Here is a 14698-nt window from a genome sequence, read left to right on the forward strand (position 1 = left end):
TGGCGCTCTGAGCAGGGCATTCTGCCTCCCTCTTCCTTCCCGTCCATCTCGCCCATAGTGCTCAGGGTGCTGAGGGTGGAAGGTATTGGTACAACATCTCTGCACCTGATCCCTGGCCTTCACCAGCTCTGGGTTCCCCTGGGGTACAGGTGCTGCCGATTTGAACTCCATGTTGTGCCTTTTCCAGATGAGTCATGAGCAAGCTCCCCATCCCCAGCATCCATGTAAAATATGCCTTGTTTAACAAGCAGTGAAAATAAAAACAATCCATGCAACCCGGAAAATGCAACACTGTGTGAAGTGTAGGGGCTGCTTGGGCTGGATCTGGTTTGCCTTGACCATTCAGCGTTCCGCTCCGGAGGTGTTATGCTGGGCTCCCTGCCAGGCCAGGGAAGCGTGCAGCACGAACCGAGGCATCTGTCCCAGGAGCCTTCAACTGGAAGTTCACTGTGAGGACAGAACCGTAATTTTAGTGCACGATACAGGTACAAAAGCTGTTCCTGCCCCTCCAGTGGATTCCCCTCTACTGCAAATGGGAACGTGGGGGGCTTGTGGGATGCGTGGCAGGTGGGGGCAGTGGGGTGAGTGGGAATTCGTGGAAAAGTAAGTAGTTTTGGGGAGATTGAAACACCAGAGGAGATCAGTTTCCTACTGATAAGTCGTTGCAAAGACCCATATGAATTAGTGAAGTGCTTTACTGATGGATTTTTTTATAACTTAAATATCCAGTAAGCCTTGGAGAGGTGCCCCTTTCAGTAGGTTGTGGAAGGACTGATGTGGGAGGGACCTGCTGGATGTTTCCATGATTGTTTTAGCAGGTGGAAAACCTCTGGAATCAATCCTGAGTTCCCCGTTTCTGTTCATGCAGAGCAGAAAAGTTGTCGCTCATCGTTGTTTTTATAGTTTTCTTGATTAGGGGTCCCTATTCCTGCTATGAGTCTCCTCTCCAAGGCTGCTCTTCCTGCGGGGTGTGCTCACAGCAGCAGCAGATGCCCTGGTGTGGGGTTCTGGCTGCAGGACCAGCAGGAACCTTGTCGTGCGGACGTGGGGTGCGAGCGCAGCAGCCTCTGCGCCCCAGAGCCCCTGGGCTGCCGGGGACGCGGGTGCTGGTGCAGCTCGCTGACTGCAGGCGGTGGGTCCAAACACATCCCCTGGGCTGATGTGGGAGGAATCCAGGGAACGAAGGCTAACAGGGATGGTGCTTGGTTCATGACACATCTGGGCACGTAATTAACAGCTATTGACAACAAATGACTACTTGGTTTAGCAAGAAAGCTGAGCTGCTTGGATTTCCTGTAGGATGTAACCACAGGAAATTAATTTGGCGCTTTCTGATGACATCATCTCGACCACAGAGCTTCCTCTGCACAAAAAGCTGTTTTTCTTGGCCTCCTTTGCAGACATTTTTATAATGCAAATGTTATAAAGTTGCAGTAGTGCTGATGTGAATTCCACCAGAAGGGAATTTGGTGTGTGCCCGTAATGAGGTAATTGTTTTCCTTCCAACTGCACAGAGCTGGCTCCGAAGGTAGAAAATTCTCCATTGTAGGGGATACTGCTACCCTCGGAGGGAGCGCTGCGCTCTGAGGCTGCTGAGGAAAACATCTGTACCAGGGGCTTCTGCTGGGTTGCAGCCCGTAAACCAGGAGGAAGTCGCAGAGGGTCTGGCCGTAGCGTTCGATCTGTCCTGCCCCCAGCCTAGAGAAGGGAAACGGTGTCAGCTGAGCGGGGAATCACACACACTGCTCGATGAGCTGAAGACTTTAAACGTTTCTATCTCCACGGCACAGGGAGTCTGTGCAGGTCTGGTTACCAGCGCCGTATCACACTGAGCGCAGTCCTCGTCTGGACGAGTTGTCTGCTCCTCGCGGTCACGGCGTGGGGAACGTTCGTGCTGTGTTGTGGTACTTGGGAGAGAGAGAGCGGGGCAGAAGCGGCTGGGATTTGCATACCGCTGGGATTTGCATACCTCTGGCATCTCCAAGAAAGATCCTGGGTTATGGGACACACATGTGGTTTTGGTCTGTGCAGACGAGTAAGACGATGGGTTCTTAGGATGATGCTGTAATGAGCACCATGACGTAGCCATCTCCAGTTCATTTCAGTGCGTTCTGTCACAATTAAGTGATGGGTCAGATATTTTGACCAGCTGCAGTGGCTGGTCAAGGTTCAGATGAGCTAATTCTGTTATGTTTTTTCTGAAAGAACTAGCAGACTTAAAAGTACAGTCAGTTCAGGAAACCAGGAACTGTAAAGGCGTTGTTCTTTCTGTCTGTGTTTTCTTTGGTTGTGGTGGATGGTCACTGTGGTCAGTAGGATACCATCTAAAAAGGATGACAGCAGCAGGGAGCTGAAGTAGAGGAGAGGAGGGGAGGGGAGGCAAGACAATCTAGAAGGATGATTGCCTCTCTTCAGATGGAGAGGAGTGTGGGAATTCAGCTCTGAGATCGTTCAGATGCAGTTAAAGAGGAAACAGCAGCACAGCTTGTTAGGCTGTCGCTTCTCTGTGAAGGTGAAGCAGAGCAGGTTTCAGCGTGGGCTGTCCTGGTTCAGGTTTGAGAACCCTGGTGAAGACCTGTGTTCCTTCCAGAGCATTTCATTTGTAAAATCTCTCTTTGAGGGAGTGTTCTGAAGCTGTGAGGACTGACAGAGAGGTAAGGCAAAGCTGTGGAGCCCCTGCTCAGGTTCAGCGTACAAACCCTCACGCAGGCTGTGCTCAAATCCTGTCCTGCAGAGGCCACCGGTGCCGCAGGGACTCCGCAGGGTAGTAACTCCTCTCTCTCCTGGGCCGTCAGACGCCTTTTATTACAGCCCCACAGTCAGAAATAGCAGGGCAGTAAGGCAAAATCATAAACTAACCATGATAAAATTAATGCTTGTGTGAAAGTGCATTGCCAGCGCTGAGCTGTTGGGCAGGACGACGTTCCCAGAAAGCCACCGGGTGCTGGCAGCTCCTGTGTCTTGGCTGGCTGGCACGTTTGGAGCTGAACTGGGCCCACCATTAAAGATGCAGCATCCCTCTTCGCTAGGCGAGGATGGACAGAGGGCACTGGGTGAGGAAGAGGATTGTTTGAGCCCCTGAGCTCTCCCCGGGACTGTGATGAAGGGGCGGCTGAAGCACCCAAGGCTGTTTCTCACTGCCCCGTGGGGAGCGTGGTGGAGCCTGGAGGAGAGCAGGGGGCAGATTGGTGGCCTCTGCCCCTGTGTTGACTCAGGATGCCTAACAGCTTGCTGCAATCATTCTTGGCCTGGTTTTAAAGGGATTTCCTCCCACTTGCCCTCTGGAAGCAGCTATTTCTCGAAGGAATATATTCAGAACTGGCTGGGGCTTAGTGCCCTCTTGTTACCTCTTGTTTCTGTGGCCACTGGCTGCAGCACTCGGACACCTCCACGAGCACCTGTGCCTCTGATATTCCCTTGCAGCAGGTGGTTGTGCTCTGTAACCAGACCAATGAACTGGATTTTACTGTCTCAAGATTTTTTTAACATGATTGGGAGTGTAGAGCAACGTTGACGTTTGGTGCAGCTTCAGCACATTTTTTTTCAGAAAGGGTGACTGTTTGCAGGGAAAGGGAATGGTGAAAATGAGGACTGGGACACAATCAGAATACAGGAACATCAGAATACAGGAATTCCTGTTATAAAGAGAAACCATGGGCTCCAAGCCCAGGCGACTCCAGAAGCCAGTAGGTGCTACCCTTCAAGCTGCAGAGAGAACACTGCCAGGGAGCTGCCTGCGACAAGAGCCTTCGCTGGCGTTAGGGCCGTTGTCACGATGGAAGGTTGTCAGGGATAACCAGCTGCTGTGCATCTCTGGAGGAGGAGCAGTAGTGAAATACTGTTGCTGTGACAGACACCGTCAGTGCTGGGGTTCAGCTGGGAATCAGCACACTCTACAACTGTCTGAACACACTTTGTGTGCAGCACAGCCACTGGCAGTTATTTAGCTCTGCAATTTGAATCCTTTTTCCCTGTCCCCTGGCCTGAGCAAGCAGTGAGACACAGCGTAAAGCTCCTACTTTTTGTAAACTACAGCTACTTACTGTCAGGCTACACAAGGCAGAGATCACTTTCTTATTTCCAGAAGGAATTGCAAAAGGAAAGGTGGGTCATTCCTTTCTACTGAAATCTGTAAATTCTGTAAAGCCAAGGCGTCCTGCCGCTTCCTGAGGGGAAGGGGAAATGCTTTCCAGGTGTCCTTCCTGCCGGGCTTTGTCTGTACAAGCTCCATCTTCAGTAAATAGGGGAACTGTGAGCTTTTACCCTTTTGTCTGTGCTCCTTGTGTGCATTATGGTGCAAGGCAAAAGAATGTTTTTTTTCCCTTTTCTGATGTTCCTTGCCAATCATTTTGGAAATCTCTCTGCTGAGTTAGATGAGGAAGGAGGCTGGAACCCAGCTTGAGTCAGAAGTGGCACAACTGTCCCTCGGGAGCAACTCTGTCTTCATTCTTCCTAAATACGAGCAGTGTGCTCTGAACCTGACCCGCAGCGCTCGGAGCAGCCCTGCACTGGGATAGTTGTGCGAAGTCCGGGTGCTGAGGATGCTGTTAACTGCTCACCCTCAGCACTGCGAGCTGAACGGCTCCAAGCAAATGTGCTGGGGTGGCATCAGCTCTGACTCGTGCCTGAGCAGGGTGTGTGTGCCCCTCCCTGAGCGTTTTTCTGAATGAATGGCATGAGAGCTTGTCCGAAACACAGACTATCTCCCTGGCTGCCTGCTGCATCCCTTCCTGGTCCAGAATCATTTCTGGGTTTGGATTGTACCGGCAGCCACAGGACTCCTGCCAGAGATGGACTTAGAGCAGTCGGTGCTTCGATTGTGCGGGTCCCTGTGGTGGCAGTTGTGCTGCAGCTTTGGCTGGAAGCGTGAATCTGTGCAGCCCTTCGTCTCTGGAGAAACCATCACAGGGTATGTCAGTGGGGAGTGAGCTCATGAGAACATCTGCAGCTGATCGGTGCTGGGCCAGGTTCCCCTCCCGGTTACCTTGTCAGGCATCCAGAGTCCTTCCACAGCTGCGGAGCTTCCCCCAGGTCCACCCTGCTGCAGCCTGTCGCCGAGATGAAGCTGGAGCAGAGCAGCCCAAGCTTGATTTGCATTAAACACTGTGTGTGATTGTCTTAGAATCGTTGATAACTGAATACGTTTCTCAAATTCTCTCAAAAAACGGTAGTTTTTTGAGAGAATTTGAGAAACGTATTCAGTGAGGTAAAGACTCCTCTGGTTATTTAATGTGTGCTTGAAAAATCTCTCATATATCAGGTTCTGATTTCTGTAGCACATTTGGGAGAGTAGAAAGCGCACTCAGACCTTCGGTACTGCACCGTGAAACAGGCTCTTTCTGTGTCTGTCCATTCGTCCCGAGCAGTATCTTAACTGCTGCCAAAAACCCCTTCTGTTTGCCCTCCTGCTTGTGCATCCTTAATTACTTGGGTGCACAGTGGCAGGCTGGGTGCTGCTCCTGCTCTGTCCAGGATTTAGCTTTGCATGGGTTATGATTGATAGCAGTGATTCTTTTCCATTGTATTCAAGTGGCTTTCAGGTGTCTTGAAATATCATTTCTTATAGGACCAGCTTTGTTTCTTTCATCACCTGGTCCCTTGCTTCCTCAGTTGTGCTTTGTTCCTGTCGGTCTTGGAGCGCTAAGGGTCGAGCGCCTTCCCTGACCGCATTCGAGGAGCCCACTGCCCTCTCCCAGCCCCGGTGTCCGTGCGGGGCTCGGCCCTCGGAGGAGGGGGGGTCTCTCCCTGCGGCCACCCCGCCTTCCAGAAAGGAAAAATCTGAAAATCTCATGACTGCAGTTGTCTTATTATGTTTGCAAACAGTCTGGAAAATTAGGACAGGATATAAATACCTCACAAATGAGAACTGGAAAGAGTCTTCGGGCTAAAGCAATTTGTCATGCATGAGGACGTCGACTGAGATGGCAGAAACAGGCGGTGGAGGGAAAGTGGGAAAGTGCCGCAGTGAGCGGCCGAGCTGTGCAGAGAACAAGCAGGGAAGATATTTGTTTGTCTGCTTTTCTATTTTCTATCCCGTTTCCTCTTCTGCAGTGGAGACACTGCTTCAAAATAATTTATTGCGTAGTTGTCTGCCAGAAGTGGATTATCCGCTGCCTGTAGCAACGTGAACAGGAAGGAGTAAGAGGAGAACATACCTTATTCCTTATGGCTTCATCGCATCTGACTTGGGAGTTCCAGACGTATAGAACAGGCCGAGGAGGGCTTTGCTAATTGCTAATCTATATTAGTGGTTAATGCAGCCACTGCTGATACAAGCGCGGGAATAACAAGTTCAGGGTGCGACCACTGCTGCCGTATTGAACAACAAAGAACTTTCACTTCTTGAGCCTCTTCGAGAGAAGATTGGAAGCGTGAGAGCTTTTGGTAAGAACTGAGTGTGTCCGTCACTGATTCCACGAGCACATTAAGGGACTGCAGCCCGCTGCATGAGCACCGTGCACGCATACTGCAGAGCTCACTTTGCAGTGTCCTGTTCTCGTGTCAGCCCCTCGATGTCTTATTGAAAAGGGCAACCAGGGAGAAGAGGGGTGGGTGGCTGGTGCATCCACATCCATAGGCAGTTTTAGTGCCTGGATTAACACTTCGCTCTTGTTTCTCCATTATGCCCTCTGGTTTTCACTGGGGTTCTTTTAGGGGATCTTTTGAGTCCTGGAGTTTCCTCCAAGAAATTGAAACAAGCTGGTTTTTGATTAAGCCTCTGTGTGAGAAACAGCTTTCCAAATCCCATTACGCAGGATTTACAAACAACAGAATGGTTGATCAGGCTGCTAACCACTCATGCAAAAGATCCCTGGTCTCCAGAGAGGCGAGACCAGCGTCAGTTCCTAGGAACTCAGCGGGAAATTGCCCACAGAAACCAGAAACGGAAAAAAAAGATCAAGCCCTTGCAGTTCAGGGGCTGGATCGTTGCAGAAAGAGAGGGACACTTTTCCACTGGAAGTAGTTGTCTGAGCCCTTGCACCAACCTGAGCATCACAGGGCCTTCTTGCTGGCCTCAAGCTGGTTTTAATGTCTTTTCATTGTTACTGGGGAGGGGGAGCTGCCAGCTGTGCTCAGTGCCCTTGTGCAGCCCCAGCCTCAGTGTCCCAGCGCCGTGCAGGCGGATGCGGGTAAAGCCCAGAGGTGCCCTTGGCTGGGTTGGCAGCAGTTTCCCAACTGGCAGCTGGAGCGACGGAGCCGCCCAGCAGAATTTCCAGGGATCCAGGAGGCTGAGCTGGAGGAGGAGGAGGCTCCACAGGGCATCCCAGCATATGTGCCTCATCCTTAATGTGTTGAGAGTCGCTGTGGCTTCAGTGTTGTTTCTTTTAGAAGGCATTTACACCAAAACCAGCGTTGTCATCGTCAGGTCTGTGTGGGACCAAAGAGTTTGCCTGCTTTACCGGGAGACCGATGCCAACGCTTATCCAGCTTTTTGAGGAGGTGTTTGCAGATCCCGGTCCAGGTCTTCCAGAATCTTTGCTGACTTTATATGAGATGTGAGAGCAATTTATAGAACTGAGACCTCAGTTCTGACAGCTTGCTAGAAGGCCCTGGCCGGGCAGACCAGCGTAGCACAAGTGTGCCAAGCCCCTCTGCTGCTGAAGGGCCATGAAGCAGCTCCTGCAGAGTTAGGTGAGAGTAGGCAGATTTGTTTTCCAGATTTCCTAACAGGACAAAAGCTTTATTTTCACCCCTGCTGCCCTCGAAGTTCTGCAGATGTGATTTCAGGTTCATGAGAACTTGTGAGAGGTTTGACTGAGGCTGCAGAATGTCTTCCTGAACTGTTTCTGCAGCATTGTTCAATTCACTAACGTTCTTTGTCTGGCCCAGATGTCTGGCTCTGTTGTTGGGCACACAAAGTTCCAGACGTAGACTTTCCAGTTCGTGTTGTTCCCATAAATACTTGCACTTCAAACAGCCGGTCTTTGAGGGGCCTCTAACCGTGGGGACTCAAAAGTCTGACCGGTAGTGTAGGCGTACGTTGAAACCCTCATTATGTGTGTGGTGCTGTCCTTCTTGCCTCACAGATTTCAGCCTCTCATTGCAGACAGTAGCCTTGCTCCGTTTGGGATCCTGGGTAAGCTCTCTCGTACCCTGGGGAAAGGCTTTCCTGGAGGAAGGCTGGGTGCCAGCTGCTGGGAAAACACTTGCCATATGAGTTCATTTGAGGATTCTGGGGCTTCTACGGCACCAGCGCTGTGTTACATCTTAGAGAGGAGGAACTCAGTGATGTGAGCGGCTGTCGTGCTCCAGCATCAAGTAGCTGGGTTTATGTAAGAGAGCATCAATTCTTTGCCTTTCTCTTTCTGTCCTTAGCAGCTCATTTTAGAGAAAGTCAACTTGACTGGGTTCACAAAGGTTTATCCAGTTCAAATGTGATAGGATTAAGCAGGACGAAGGGAAATCTGACCGGTGCAGGAAATTTGGGAATGTACTAAAAGGCCATGTGCTTTGTTTTGTTTCGCGTTGTGCCTCAAAAGGGAAATGTAATACTTCCTGAGGATCGCCTTTAAATGTCCCCGCTTGACCTCCACAGCGCACAGATTTCAGCTGGAAGAAACACAGTCTTCTGGTTTTAGTTACCCCTTGCAGTATCCGCAGACCTCGCGCTCTGCTGGGGCCTGGGCCTGGCTGCGGTGAGAGAAATGAAGCGGCTCGGGGAGCAGCACTGTGGGGTTTCAGAGGGCCCACCTCAGCTGAGGCTCTGCTGTGTTGAGTTTCCAGTGATACCCAACTTTATGAGGACAGTTGGCATCAGGATTGGCACAGGTCAGCAGTAGGAGCTAGAGATTTAGTTTGCTGCACAAAGGGCTTCTCGGGGTTCTGAGAGATCCATGTTTGGCTTTTTCAGAAGTGACTTTGACCAGAGCGTGAGTCACTCCTCGATGTCGCCATCCCAGAAAAGTCTGTGGTTTTAAATGAGGGTTTATTTTCTTACATCATCACTAAAATGCCTAGTCAGCCACCCTCCCTAAAATGATTTCACACAGGAGCCTTCTAGGCTCCAGAAAGCTACCAACTTTTGGCTGCTTGGGATCAATGTTACTGAGCCCAGGGTGATGCTTTGACTCGATTCTGAGGGCTGCTCTGTTCCTGGGCTGGTGTTTCTGCATGACCTCCTTTTCCTTTTCTTCAGTGCTGCAGAGCCCACCCCAGGAGAGCAGCGCGCTTGCACAGGGAAGGTGAGCAGCCTTCACACTGAGAGTCACGAGCACTTGAGCTCTTAAGGAATGGGTATCCACGTGCGCCAGTTGCTCTTTCTGCTTTCCAGCAAAACTCTGCTAACTGGGTCAAGAATATTTGTGGTTCTGCTAAGGGAGTCATGCAGGTTTGGTGTTACAAGCTTTCTAGGCAGGACTGGACACCAAGCTCCTAAGTGATGATGGAGGAGATGGAGTAAATGGGTTTTCCACTGGAGTGGCATAATTGTAATCTCCAGCTGAGCAGCTGAAAGTCTATGTTCCCTTTGAAGCCTTTGGTTTCCGGAAGGTGATCGGCTGTGAATAACCCAACAGTCATGCCGTGGTGTTGTTCAGATTTGGCTGGATTCACGTAATGGGCTTGATTCTTTCGCCATGGAACAGGGAGAATGGTCAGGCCTCGAACAGTGTCGCTTCCCTGAACAAGCGAGGAAAGACAGGGCTGTGAGTGGATTATAAGCACCACCCGTGGCAGCCTCTGTCCTGAGCAGCAAATAGTCCTTGACACCTGCCGATTAATTCAGTCCATTAATCCAGAGGGGACTGGAGCTCTCTCTTCCTGATCTACCTTTTGAGCTTGTCTATTGTGTCATTAATTCCTGGTTATTCCCTTTCATTCAGCAGTAGATCTCCAAGGGTAGTTGTGGAATACTGGTGTAACTAAAGAGAGTTAATAGAAGTGCAGATAAAGCGTGATTTTCAGAGCCAGGATGATTTTGGTAGGTCCTGAGAGTGCTCTTCCCCTGTTATGCTGCTGTCCTGCCCGTGTGGGCAGCAGCTACACAGTTCGTACCTACCAGACAGACAGAGCTTACAGCTCCCATACGTAGAGCTTAAATGCTTGCGCAGCGCTGCTGTGAGGTAGCTCTGTGCTTCCCACACAGAAATGTTACGCTGGTGTGAGGTACGGTGAGGTTTTCCTCTTTGTGGAGAAGCCAACAGAGTTCACCATGTTAGCGCTTTCAGATTTGAGATTCCTTTGTTCAGCAACAACGTGTTGAAGCTGCCTTCTCACCACCACCCCCAAAATACACTCGGTGAACCAGGAAACCTTCTCCTGCGTTCAGGAGCGAGAGCGTGAGTCTGAGGGGGTATTTGGGTTTGTGCTGCTGACTGTCTTGAGTGCAGATGTGCTGGGTATGCATGGCTGATCCTTTGGATGCCGCTCCGCTGCGTCGTGTAGGATCAGTCACTGCTGTTACCCTGTGCCCAGAGGGAGAATGGAAGTGGAGAGAGGCAAGCACGCAAGATCGTGCTGTGGCCAGGCTTTTGAGTTGCACGGATGCTCAGTCCATGCCAGCTATTTCCCCACCTTGGCTGTAAAAGCTTGATCTCTGATCAATCCTAATTGGTGTCTGTGTTTGGGGATTAAGGCTGTGTTATACTGAGATACCAGGCAGAGCATTTTAGAATTTTTATATAGTGTTTTCATTTAAAGAGTTTGTGCAACCAGTTAAAGAATTGTTTAAATGTAACACAACTGGGGAATGGCCATTCTTTGGCAAGAGCGAATATCTAAGAAACACATCTCTCCAAGGCACCAGGTCCCTATTAGTTGTCATTCTGTGGTGCACATCTGCTCAACATCAGACTCTTTACCTTATTCAGCTGAAAACCCAAAGCTGGCTGTTGCTCCCAAGAAAAAGAGAGCAATTAGGAACCTTTTTCAGAACTCCCTTCCCTGCCTCAGCTCAGTGCCAGAAGAATCTGCTTTCTATTAAAGTGATAAATTGCCTAATTGGAGGTGTAAGCAACCCCCACTGTAAAATTTGTCTTTGTCAGGTATATAAAGCATTGATTTTCTTTGTTTGCTAGTGCAGAACGCGCTGGTATGAAGCCGTAGTCTCCCATCACCCTGCTACCAGGCAGAGGTTTGTTCTAGCACAGCTGGAGTGTTTCTCCCTGCAGCGCTGTGACTCTTGTGCCAGCGCGTGTGGGAATACCCTTACCCTTTTGGCCCAGTATGGGAGCCACTTCGAGTTCCCGGTGGGTCCTGTTACTCGAAGGATTGTGTTAAGTATACAGTGATGAATTTATCTTCTGGAATCCTATTGCAAACCCCCTGAAGTGAGTCACTGGTGTCCCCCAGCAGATGTAATCACCAAATTGTTCCTAAGCACTGCTTTAATGTCAGGCTCCGCAGTCTTCCCGCTGATTGCCCCCCTGAGCATGGAGAGTACGGATATTTATCGTGCTGGAGAAGAGCTGCTGCAGGCAGCCCTGGGGATGCCTGGAGTGCCATGGGCTCTGCTCGCTTAGACTCCAGGATGATTGAGAAGTGCCTCTTGGAGCACTCGGATCACTTAATGGGCAAAGTGCTGCAGAATAAACTACGCAGGAGCGTTGGTGCGAAGGCTGTGTCTGAAGGTAGAGGCATCCTTCCTGCCTTTGGCTGGCTTCCTCTAACACAATGAGACCGTTCCTCCTTTCGTGAGTGTCTGTGCTTCTGCAGAAGCAGTACATCATTGTTTTTTGGGAGAGTTTAGCCAGTTTACACCAGCTCTGGTGCTTGCTGTTGGAGAAACACCTCCCGAGCCCAAGAAACCGTTGGACTATGTGGCAGAATTTTCAGTGGTTTTGTCCCCAGCCTGTCATTAGGGTGCGTGTCCCTGCAGAGCTGCTGCTAGCTGCTCCCCTCTCTGATCTATGACAATTACAGCAGCAAAAGAGACTTATTTCTAGTTCATTATACCATGTTTTGGCAGCATGAAATTCAGCGCTGCTCTTGCCATCTGGGGGACTAAGCCCAAGGCTTTCCCATCCCGCTGTCACGTGGAGTGGCACCGCGAGCTTGCAGGGATGCTCCAGGGTTTCCTAATACTCTGCCCTCCACTGCTGTTCTTGCTTTGTTCTTCTCGTTGAATGAAGTTCATCTGCAGCACTAAGTGAAAAAAAAAATTAAGACGTTTTGAATTCTGGCAGTTCTCCTGTTCTAATTGAGCTGCCTGAGAGGATGCCCCGGGGAGAGCAAATGCAGCCTGGCTGTTTACGTAGCTGGCCGAGGGAGAGCTCCCTTATAACTTCCCCATCTTATGACCTATAAATTGTGTTTAATGACTAATTTGTTGCCTCAGGTTCTTGTATCAGAAAAGATGGTTTCCCTATTAATTTGGATCAGCACCGCGTGTTTACAGTTCCTCAGCGTGGAAATATTGCTCTGTTAATGCTCCTGATCACAACAATAATTTATCACCTGTACTGCCAGCCTCTTGCTCTGGCCCATGGATCTTCCTGACTTAGCATTCCTCTTCCAATCACGATGTAATTTTAGTAACAATCGTTAAGAAAGTTTCTCTTTCCACTGTTTCTGAAAGTCCCCAAAGGCTCATTTCTGTGGGTATGCAGTTTTAATAGCAAACGTAGTTCCAGCTGGGAGGTGCTGAGCCCCCTCTCCTCCTGCAGAAGAAGTGTTCTGGTCTGTGTTTTCATTATACCTGATCCCTAGACAGCGTGGCCAGGAAGGTCAGTGATTTGCTTTGGAGAAAGGGATTAAAATCCTGTACCTGTAAGGCACAGCCAGCCTGCAGGTGGGAGCTCAGCAGGAGCACAGGAGTCTATCAAGATGAGGTGAGCATCCAGAGGGATTGCCTGGGGCGAGGGAAAGCTCACCAACTGGTGTAGCTCCTGGAGGCAGATGTGAGGTTTTGCAGGAAAGGTGTGGCAGGAATTCTCATCTGGGGGGATAGAGGAGGTTCCTCGTGGCCACTCTGGGCGCTGATGTGGAGCACCAGCCAAGTCAGAGCAAGAGGGGAGCAGTGCCATAAATACAAGTGTGCCACACAGGTCACTCCAGTGCTTGAGCTCCGAAAGCCATAACAGGGAGGTTGCTTTTCTTCCCAGCACTGGAACAGCTGAAAAGGCCCCGGTGCTGTGGTTCAGCTGCTCTTCCCCCTGTCACACCTCTCAGGGCAAAGATCTTGCCTGTTAGGAGATTTGAACGAGTGGTTGGGGCGCTCAGAATGTGCTGCAGGAGCAGGACCCCCAGCCTAAGGATGCGCTGGAAGCTCTTGGCCAAGGAGCAGGAAAAGGTGAGGCTGCCTCTCTGTTGGTAGCACGGGGCTGTGCCGTTTCAAATAGTGAGGAGAAGTGTCCTGAGATGCCGTGTTACCATCTCGAGTGGAAGGATGGACTAGACCTTTCCTGAGCTACGGAGCTATGAAACCAGTCTCCGTGCAGTCGCTCACCCTGACTGCTCTGCTCTGGAGCTTTGGAAGAGATGGTTGTTGTGGAACTGGGTCAGGGCAGCAGCTGGGTAGCAGGGGAAATGCGTGTGCAGGGAGCGTGGAGGACACGGGGTCAGGGCTTTGGAGCGATGCTGAGGCAGCAGATGTGTGTTGGGCAGAAGGAAGACATCCCTGCTCCTGGCTCCTCGCCCTGCTGGCCGGCTGTGTGCGCTCTGGCTCTGCCAGGTGGAAGGCAGGCCCGTGTCCTGGTGGATGCAGGGGCCAAAGAATCTGACTCTCAGATAGTTTGTCTTGTTAAATACAGCTGTGTCTCGGTGCTAAGAACTCCGGTTTGCCAATAGCTCTATTTATTTAAGATGTCCCTAGGGTACAGAGGCTCCAGATGCTGGAGTACCGTTGTCTTTGCCGTAGTCTCAAGGTTGTTTGGGGCTCAGTAATAAACCATGTTGTGCTAGAGGGACCTTGATTCTGCACAGCAAGAGCTGTGCTCCTTGGAGCATGGTGTGGTTGGCCAGGCAGGAGCACGAGATGTTGGTGACCGCACACTGCCCAGAGTGGCCTTTTGTGGCTTTGGTTTCTAGGACTGGAGCCGTCTGACTCGTTTCCATGAATACTTGTCCTTACTTTTTGTCTCTTCTCCCTGCAGGCAGCGTCCTCGGCACTGAGCAGTCTGGGCCACGTGTACACAGCCATTGGGGACTACCCAAACGCGCTGGCCAGCCACAAGCAGTGTGTCCTCCTCGCAAAGCAGTCCAAAGACGAGCTCTCCGAGGCGCGGGAGCTGGGCAACATGGGAGCAGTGTACATTGCAATGGGGGATTTTGAAAACGCGGTGCAGTGCCACGAACAGCATCTTAAGATCGCCAAGGAGCTGGGGAACAAGCGGGAGGAAGCTCGAGCCTACAGCAACTTAGGCAGCGCTTACCACTACCGGAGGAACTTCGACAAAGCCATGTCCTACCACAACTACGTGCTGGAGTTGGCCCAGGAACTGGCTGAGAAGGCCATCGAGATGCGAGCGTACGCTGGCTTGGGCCATGCTGCGAGATGTATGCAGGACCTGGAGAGGGCGAAGCAGTACCATGAAGAACAGTTGCACATCGCTGAGAGCTTGCAGGACCGAGCTGCTGAAGGCAGAGCCTCCTCCAATCTAGGTAAGGCCCTGACATGGAGCAGAATTTGTCAGGGAATGCTGTGACCATCAGAGCTGCTGATGGGATGCAGGAGGTTTGCTCTGTGCCATCTTCTTAGGTGCCCCAGTTTCACCAGGCTGTCTTCATAAATTCTGCTGGCACTTGGTGGCTTATGTGCTGG

The 14698-nt window shown here is 50.9% G+C and overlaps 1 protein-coding gene across 4 annotated transcripts in view; it reads left to right on the forward strand.

Annotated features, from left to right (window-relative positions):
- Window positions 1-14698, forward strand: part of TTC28 (tetratricopeptide repeat domain 28) — a 123007-nt gene that overhangs the window by 73005 nt on the left and 35304 nt on the right. For 3 of the 4 annotated variants that reach the window (XM_069871153.1, XM_069871154.1, XM_069871155.1), the window contains one exon: window positions 14031-14538. In XM_069871153.1, the coding sequence (XP_069727254.1) occupies window positions 14031-14538 (508 nt within the window). Of the gene's footprint in view, window positions 1-1347; window positions 1488-14030; window positions 14539-14698 lie in introns of those variants that run through there. The other variant, XM_069871156.1, reaches the window with a different exon arrangement.

Source organism: Phaenicophaeus curvirostris, chromosome 17 (genome assembly GCF_032191515.1).
Source record: "Phaenicophaeus curvirostris isolate KB17595 chromosome 17, BPBGC_Pcur_1.0, whole genome shotgun sequence".
Taxonomy (NCBI): Eukaryota; Metazoa; Chordata; class Aves; order Cuculiformes; family Cuculidae; genus Phaenicophaeus; species Phaenicophaeus curvirostris.